The following is a 9,238-nucleotide window of genomic DNA, read 5'->3' on the forward strand; positions in this document are numbered from 1 at the left end:
TTGCGTTGGCTTTATATGTGAATGCTCGTTGCTGCAAACAACATATAACCCTGAATCCCGCAGACAAGCAGCCTAAACGTCGCATAGTGCAGTTGGCAACCGGCTGTGGCTCCTCTAGCGTACGGGTTTTTCTTGTTGGTGATATCTCAGTTGTCTTGTTCAGGGATACATCGGTTTCTGATGGACTGCGAACAGGATCAAAAAATTCGGCCCCCACAAGTAAAAGCAGCCACTTGTAAAAATCGCGCTCACGCACTGAAGGCGAGCTACTGCATCTATCTTTGGGCAATCATCTGCCAGAGACCGCCCACAAAAAGTAAGTCACCTACCTAGAATAACCGCGTTCATGTTTCTTCGCAGTGAACAGCGCTATTGAGGTGTCTACGTGTGTGATTACAGATGTTCGCGTTATGACAAAGTTCCTGACGCGAAATATGAGATGTGTGCGAGTATATGCAGTCGGTGAAGTAGCCGACACAAGCTGGAAACAGTTGTGGAAATTCACTAGACTGAATGACTCATACAGTACCCTGTTAAAGATTGTTGACTTGCGCTTTACTGCCTTCCGCTTTCCTATAACAGTTCCTCCCTTTTGGGCAGACGGCAGACGTGGGCGACGACGCGGGCAGACATGAGAGTCGCCACGTGTGCACTGGCCGTCCCCTAACAGCCAAGCAGAGCATTTTCTCGCTGTATCACTAGTCTGTGTTTTTTTGACCATCAGAGAACAAAAATAAGAACAGATTCACATACACAGCAGAAAATATACGGGAAATGTTTTACTGTACAGCCATACACACGCAATAAAAGGCGCTCTTCTTTTTCTTCTTCATTCTACGCGGACATGTGTAAACAGAATGCTACCAGAGATAAAAACGGTCACATGCTTTCGAAGGATGCCAGTTCTTATGACGTTGTCCTTCACGACAGAATGCAGAGTAAATCTACCTTCCTGTAATTCCTCCTATTTTCCATGGTGACCAACCCCACGTCCTCCTCCTCGATGTTTTCGTTCAGTGCCGGCTAGCGACGTCAGCGACGAAGATGAGCCACTGGCAATCCACCAGGACAGACATTAAGCGTTGCTCAGTCTCAATCGCTGCTTCACCTAGCGGTTCAGCCACTCTTTCCGTCTGGATATCTCCTCTTCTCGTGCTTGCAAGTACAAGCAAATTTGTTTAGGGTTTAGGGGTTGCTTCACGTGCCTAAACAGTCGCAGTAAGAACACATAACCAAAAGTTATGAGAGATCCACCTTTCCCACATGGTACTGAGATGGCGGAAGCAGCAAGATACGAACTGCGCCCTTCTGAGCAGAATTCCTCTTAACGGAGGCGGAGGTTGGCACGTCCGCTGTCCACGCAAAGGTTCTCCACACCAACGGCAGCAGCGGCGCAGTAGTCCTCTTACTCCACTTGGTATTTGGTCAGTCGTAAAGGCTGAGGCGCTCTCCGCGTCTGGATGCTCATCTACTCATATTAGACTGTAGGCATTGCATGACCCTTCCCCACAGTATCAGAGCTGTCTACTGTAACGGCCTGGAAGCGATTTTTAACGTATTACTGTTCAAAATCGAATTGATCACTACCGCGGCAATTTCAATAGGCGAGCAAATTAAAGAGAGTATCCCGTATCCCTCATGGTGATGAAGCGCTCGTCGGCCCCAACTACAACAGATTCCAGATCCCCTTCGACAGCGGCTACGACGTGGGCCTGCACCACAGACGCTTCTTGGTGGCGACCAGCGTCCTTCGCCTCCGTCATTTGACACACGCCTTCCCGGGTGGTAGGTGAGAGAACGACACATGCGCCACAGGCGTCCAGCTGCGGGAGGTCATCCGCAATAACAACACTTTCTTCCCCAGCATTTCGTGTCGACCTCGTGTCTCCGATCCAATGTGCCACACCACCGCATGGCACTTCGGGCGAAACCAAGGAATGCTGCCATTCAGCATCCAGCGACATTATCATTAACGCACGCTGAATATGATTCAAAGGGAACTGATGGATTTTTGTGTTCGACCAAGCTCAAGCTGAGTTTGCACATCTAGTCACACACTTCGCAACCGCAAAATTTCAAACCCACTTTGGTCCTGTTGCTGCTATTGGCGCACTGTTGCGTCTGGTTCCATCCCCGCTGCATACGCGCAGGACGCTCCGACGCTCCGCACCTCACCTGGCTCCTCCGCCACACTCCTCACCACGGTGGTACACACGCTCCGGACTGCTGCCTATCACGGTGAGAGCCAGTGTAAAGCCGTGGACAACTCGTGCCGGGACTGAGCCAGGACAGGCAAAGATGCTTTAGGGCACCATGAGACGTATATTATCTTGTACGGAAGAACTGCTGGTACGAGAGACCTTCTGAGAGACAAGACGTCGGGTGGCTGGACCACAGGCCACGTACCTTGACACCGCTCACCACTACGGGTTCAATCGTGTTGGACGCGGGCACCTGTGAAATAGTCCCATAACCCACATGGTTGACGTTTGCTTGCGGCAACGTCTGTCTAGCCACGCACATAGTCCCCACACACAACCAAAACCTGCCCCGGCGGATATGGCGCAGGAAGCTATCCAATGAACTTACTGCGGTAAACATCGATGCCTGTAACACCACACCGTGTGTAACAGTGGAATCCCAAACTGTGTCGATGTAACGATTCCGCACACGGGAAACATGCGGTACACAAACACACCCCAGGAAACGCACATGGTGGGACACGCATACATGATGCAGCGATCGACGGTAACAATCATCGCAAACGAAGTTGCTACACACCTGCTGGTTGGTCAATGGTATTGCCACGAGATAGAGATGACACATACGTAAACATATGACATGAAGAAACGAGCTCATCGCATAGGAGAAACGTGTGAAACCGTACGCTGCATTTGGTCACCGACGACGGTCGCCTCTTGCCTTTTCTGAACGAGAAGGGCATCCCACGTAAACAGTAGAGGCGCCGGCGTGTGCCCTGTGCTCTGGAACAGCTTGTCCTGTGGCATAATTGCCTTGGTAATGCACCGGCTGCCCGCTACAACAGCTGCAGCAGAGAAAATGTCAGCCACACTGGGGAGTCTGCTGCCAGTATTTTCGTCTGATATTCATATCCATGTGTACATGGTATCCTCAAACGTTGTGACACTAGGTGATCTCAAAACTGAACCGCGTCTCCAGCCACCGTCTACAGTGCAAATCGCCATCAGGGTGCATGCCATCGCCAACAATCTACAACGCACTGAGCATTCACGCACTGTAGCAGCGCCCTGCGCCTTCTGCCACCATCCACATACTGAAACACAAACGCCATGCCTTTCTCGTGCTACCGCTCAAGCTCCAGAGTCAAGGGAGATATCAACCATCGCTGTCGTTTCTGCCACGGTGCCTTACTTCCAATTGCTAAAAGTGGACACCATTCAGCCATTTCATAACGACAGGTGGCATCTCCTATTGCATACTAGGGTGCGAACAGGCGAGGTCCAACGGACTGTCCCAAACACCCAGATCATTCAGGTGGGCCACAACCCTCAACAATCCATTTCCGTCTGCAACAAAAATGCCAAGTCCTCCTTGCAACCCCACGGCTTCTCGTTGTCCAGAAACCAACCTCTCTGCTTCTGTTCTGCGCACCACCTTCTCAGCCACTGACCATGAAGGAACACAAATATGACACACGTTCGTTTTTGACAGGCTCATCCCGTCAGTCCGCCAATATCTTGTTCGTCAGCAGCGGCCGTCTCGGTTTTCAATTAATGCAGCGCCGTGCGATGGCATGCATGACATACTCATATCAATCCAGTAATTTGCCGAGAATAGCTTGGCGTGCTCCAGTCTTTGCACCACAAGCTCCTATGTGTGAGTTTCCTTGTTCGTGGTCCCCCGGTCATCGACAGGATGTTGTCAACCGCAAGCACGCCGAGCATCGACTACTATTCACATGTTCTTCACCCATGCGATTCCAGCACCAACTTCGGGGCAGCGCCATACTCTGATTCCCTAGCGCATCACGTTTCCCGCCGTCGTACTCGTAGAGAACGCACTGGTACGCAGCAGTCTTCACCATAGTTGTCACATCCGTGTCTCTCCCACCATCCGTTGCCTGCCGTCTGTTTCCGGACGCGGACAGGCGACCACATGGTCGAGTGAAGACAGTCGGACTCTGCGGACGCGCATTGCGACTCGTAACCGGCGTCCCCTGCGTGATGGAGCATAAGCTACGGCTCGACAACCCCATCCGACGCGCCTGGCACCATACAAATTATAGTCAGTCGCCAAGAGGGCACGGTCACAGATGATGTTTCTATCTTCTTCATTATGGTGGACATATCGCCGCGAATATTTATTCACACACCGGCACAGCGAACACGTCGGACGCAGAACAAAACCTGGGAACAGCATGTCGGCTTAACCTTCTGCATGCAGCAGTGAACAGGCCCGGTGCATAACACTCCCTAGCTATGCCAACGCTCGACGGGTCGGTAGGTAAAAGCACAGGCACGAACGACACCGGGTTGTCTGGACAAGAACGTCCTACTGAGAAAATTCATGAGACACAGAGAATCCTCACAACAGCGAGTGACGAACTCCGCGTGCGGGAAAAAGCTTGGAGCAGGCGGCTAATGGGAGCTGTCATCTCAACCACACCCGCGACGAATCCTGATTCCTCTCCGTTTCGTGTGTGCCACCATTTGTTGAAACCACGCATACACAGAATGGCAAACTGCTAATGAGACTAGCAAAGCCAACCGACAATACATCCGAATATCGATGAAGAAATAACGATCCATGAAACGAACAAAGGTGGCTTTGAAAGCAGACCTTGAAAATTTCTGCATGTGACTTGTTCATTACGAAGTGCAAGACAGTGAACAGTTAGCCTCAACTACGCCAGGGCTGCGCAGCACACCAATTTCGCGTCCTCGCAACATCCTGGTATTTCTCTGTGTAGTGTCGTTAGCCGATTACTGTCACACCATACCGAAACATGTGGCACCGCCACGAACAGCAAGTAGCGAATTCGGGAACGAATGAGCATGGATATCAGACATCGGTAAAGGTTATCGCGCATCGCAGGACAGACACGCAGCCTCTGACGCGTGTCGGAAACACGTCATCGCGTAACGTTCACCACCTGTACTCTGCATGATGTAATGCCCCCGATGAAGCGCAAAGCACCATTTCTAGTCTCCATTAGGTCCCCGTCCTGTACATATGCAGCCAAGCCGCGAAGGCCCAAAACAAATGCATACAGCGAATCATGTCTCACCCGTTCCTCCATGTCCGCCAGACAACCAGACAATCCCGACGCCTGTGGCGCCCCCGAACGCAACACGTCGTCCGTTCCTGCCAGAGTGATGTCCGACCAATGGCTGGCGGCCGCGCCGCAAATGGAACGTGGACATGTCACCCGCACAGCGCGTCCGCCGCCAGCTAACCACACCTCATTGCGATGACCCAATCAGCAGTAGTCTCTACGCTACGTGGTGCAGCAGACGCCACGAGACACACCACCCGCCCCCGGGTCCTTTTGCTCCCTTACCTCCCGCGCCTGGGCAATACGCCCGACCATCTCCCAGACAGACTACACGACGACACACAACTAATAACCTCTCACCCATCCGCGCATTTACGCGACGAGTCACATACCATACAACGGCCGGACCATGTGGCGCCGCCACACCCAACACGTCGACAATTCGTGCCAGAGCGACGCCGGACCTCTGGCGAGCACCTGTGTCGCAAATGAAACATGGTCGTCCCGCCCGCACAGCGCCTCCGCCGCCAGCTAACTACACGTCATCGCGGTCACCCCATCAGCAGTAGTCTCTACGTGGCGCGCCAGTTGCCACGAGACACACCACACGCCCCAGCATCCTTTTCTTCTCTTACCTTCAGGGCCTGAACAGAACGCTCAACAATCTCGCAGACAGACTGCACCACGAAGCACTACCAATAACCTCTCACCCATCCGCGCAGGTACGCGACGAGACTCATACGGGAAAACGGCAGGGCCATGTGGGGCCGCCACACGCCACAAGCGGCGTATTCCGAAACGAGTGAACTCGGATCGTCGCTTCCGCAACTGGATTGGCCCACGCATCCCAGGCTGGACACTCACTCTCTGAAGGATACCGACAACACGCCATCGAGTATCGGGTACAAGTTGTCGTTTCTCCACGGGGTCGTATTCGCCGCCAAAGATAAAAGATGCTGCATCGCTCTCCCTTATATTCCCTTCCTGTACACCCATCGCCACAGCAAGAATCTACCAGACAATGAGACCGACTGCAGCAGGCGACGCAGCGAGATTATCTCAAATGGTACCCCAGACTGTCACCTCTTCACATCTGTGGCGGCGCCACGCGCAAGGAGTCGACAGTGCGTGCCCGAGTGCCGGTGGGCTCCTGGGGAGTACCCCGTGCCGACAATCTAGCATGGACATGCCGCACGTAGAGTGGCGCCGCTGCCAGCTAACAACACCTCATCGCGGTGACCTCATCAGCAATGGTCTCTACGTGGTGCGGCAGTTGCCGCGAAATGCAGAACACCCCCGTGCGTCCGTTTCGTCTCTTACTGTCCGCTTCTGAACAACAACCGCAACCATCTCGCAGACAGACTGCACAAAGACACACAGCCAATAACGTCTCACACATTCGCGCATGCACCCGACGACACTCCTTCCACGTACCAGCCGACCCATGAAGGGCCGCCACACCCAACACGTCGACAAATCGTGCCAGAGTGCCGTCAGACCTCTGGCGAGCACCTGTGCCGCAAACGCAAAATGGACATGCCGCACGCAGAGTGCCTCCACTGCCACCTAACGACACCTCCTCGCGGTCACCCCATCAGCAGTAGTCTCGACGCTACGTGGTGCGGCAGTTGCCTCGAGACACAGAACACGCCCGCGAGTCCGTTTCTTCTCTTACCTCCACCTCCTGAAGAATACGCCAAACAATCTCGTAGACAGACTGCACAACGACACACAATCAATAACCGCTCACCCATCCGCGCAGGTACGCGACGAGACTCATACGGGAAAAAGGCAGGACCGTGTGGGGCCGCCACACGCCACAAGCGGCGTATTCCGAAACGAGTGAACTCGGATCGTCGCTTCCGCAACTGGATTGGCCCACGCATCCCAGGCCGGACACTCACTCTCTGAAGGATACCGACAACACGTCATCGAGGATCGGGTACAAGTTGTCGTTTCTCCACGGGGTCGTATTCGCCTCCAAAGGTAGAAGATGCTGCATCGCTCTCCCTTATATTCCCTTCCTGTACAGCCGTTGCCACGGCGTGAAAGCACTTGACATTGACACAGCCTGCGGCAGGCTATACAGCGATAATATCTTACAACGTACCCCAGACTGTTACAACCTCCTGACAGCTGTGGTGCCACCAGACGCAACACGTCGACAGATCGTGCCCGAGTGATGTCGGACCTCGCCGAGCATCTGTGTCGCAAATGAAACATGGTCGTCCCGTCCGCACAGCGCCTCCGCCGCCAGCTAACAACGCTTCCTCGCGGTGACGCCATCAGCAGTAGTCTCGACGCTACGTGGTGCGGCAGTTGCCACGAGACACGCCACACGCCCCCGCGTCCTTTTGCTCTCTTACCTCCCGCCCCTGGGCAATACGCCCGACCATCTCCCAGACAGACTGCATAACGACACACAACCAGTAACCTCTCACCCATCCGCGCATTTACGCGACGAGTCACATACCATACAACGGCCGGACCATGTGGCGCCGCCACACCCAACACGTCGACAATTCGTGCAAGAGCGACGTCGGACCTCTGGCTGCCACCTGCGGCGGAACCTACACATCGCTACACCGCCCACACAGCGCTTCCGACGCGAGCCGACAAACCCTCAACACGTAACCTCCATCACGTGCAGTCTCTGCATGGTCTGACGTCCGAGTCGAAATACGAAACCCGCTCTCTCATTCTCGCTCACTTTCGCTTCCTGTCAACGAGCAGCCACGCCGGAAAATCAGCCGCCAATCACACACAGCGACGCACTTCTCACCCGGCCCTCCATCCACCACCCCCACCCCCTCATCCCACCCCGCAACCTGTGGCGCCGCCAAACGCAACACGTCGGCAGTTCGTGCCAGAGTGATGTCGGACCTCTGGCTGGTGGCCCCGCCGCAAACGCAACATGGACATGCCGCACGCACATTGCCTCCACTGCGACCTAACGACACCTCCTCGCGGTCACCCCATCAGCTGTACTCTCTACGTGGCCCGGCACGTGTCTTGAAATGCAGAACACGCCCGCGCGTCCGTTTCTTCTCTTACCTCCACCTCCTGAAGAATACGCCCAACAATCTCGTAGACAGACTGCACAACGACACACTACGAATAACCTCTCACCCATCCGCGCAGGTACGCGACGAGACTCATACGGGAAATCACTTGCGGCTGACAGTCGATGTTGCCTGCCGCTAAAGGCAGGGCCATGTGGGGCCGCCACACGGCACAAGCGGCGTATTCCGAAACGAGTGAACTCGGATCGTTCGCTTCCGCAACTGGATTGGTCCACGCATCCCAGACCTGACACTCACTCTCTGAAGGACACCGACAACACGTCATCGAGTATCGGGTACAAGTTGTCGTTTCTCCACGGGGTCGTATTCGCCTCCAAAGGTAGAAGATGCTGCATCGCTCTCCCTTGTATTCCCTTCCTGTACAGCCGTTGCCACGGCGTGAAAGCACTTGACATTGACACAGCCTGCGGCAGGCTGTACAGCGATAATGTCTTACAACGTACCCCAGACTGTTACAACCTCCTGACAGCTGTGGTGCCACCAGACGCAACACGTCGACAGATCGTGCCCGAGTGATGTCGGACCTCGCCGAGCATCTGTGTCGCAAATGAAACATGGTCGTCCCGTCCGCACAGCGCCTCCGCCGCCAGCTAACAACACTTCCTCGCGGTGACGCCATCAGCAGTAGTCTCGACGCTACGTGGTGCGGCAGTTGCCACGAGACACGCCACACGCCCCCGCGTCCTTTTGCTCTCTTACCTCCCGCCCCTGGGCAATACGCCCGACCATCTCCCAGACAGACTGCATAACGACACACAACCAGTAACCTCTCACCCATCCGCGCATTTACGCGACGAGTCACATACCATACAACGGCCGGACCATGTGGCGCCGCCACACCAACACGTCGACAATTCGTGCAAGAGCGACGTCGGACCTCTGGCTGCCACCTGCGGCA

The 9,238-nt window shown here is 54.7% G+C and overlaps 2 protein-coding genes across 2 annotated transcripts in view; both read right to left on the reverse strand.

Annotated features, from left to right (window-relative positions):
- Nucleotides 1-1,613: 1,613 nt before the first annotated feature.
- TGME49_300780 (hypothetical protein) lies at nucleotides 1,614-1,964 on the reverse strand (the record flags this gene model as incomplete). The annotated part of the gene is made up of 1 exon (XM_018782392.1): nucleotides 1,614-1,964. The coding sequence occupies one exon, from the start codon at nucleotides 1,962-1,964 to the stop codon at nucleotides 1,614-1,616; it is 351 nt and encodes a 116-aa protein (XP_018635187.1).
- Nucleotides 1,965-5,442: 3,478 nt separating this feature from the next.
- TGME49_300790 (hypothetical protein) overlaps nucleotides 5,443-9,238 on the reverse strand; it is a gene marked incomplete at its 5' end in the record, with an annotated part of 5,754 nt that continues 1,958 nt past the window's right edge. Inside the window, 7 exons of the mRNA XM_018782393.1 lie at nucleotides 5,443-5,901; nucleotides 6,390-6,769; nucleotides 6,933-6,974; nucleotides 7,624-7,665; nucleotides 8,312-8,320; nucleotides 8,387-8,566; nucleotides 9,040-9,081. Of these exons, the coding sequence (XP_018635188.1) occupies nucleotides 6,515-6,769; nucleotides 6,933-6,974; nucleotides 7,624-7,665; nucleotides 8,312-8,320; nucleotides 8,387-8,566; nucleotides 9,040-9,081 (570 nt within the window). The 3' untranslated portion in view covers nucleotides 5,443-5,901; nucleotides 6,390-6,514. The remainder of the gene's footprint in view (nucleotides 5,902-6,389; nucleotides 6,770-6,932; nucleotides 6,975-7,623; nucleotides 7,666-8,311; nucleotides 8,321-8,386; nucleotides 8,567-9,039; nucleotides 9,082-9,238) is intronic.

The sequence above is a fragment of the Toxoplasma gondii genome, chromosome XII (assembly GCF_000006565.2).
Source record: "Toxoplasma gondii ME49 chromosome XII, whole genome shotgun sequence".
NCBI classification, from domain to species: Eukaryota; Apicomplexa; class Conoidasida; order Eucoccidiorida; family Sarcocystidae; genus Toxoplasma; species Toxoplasma gondii.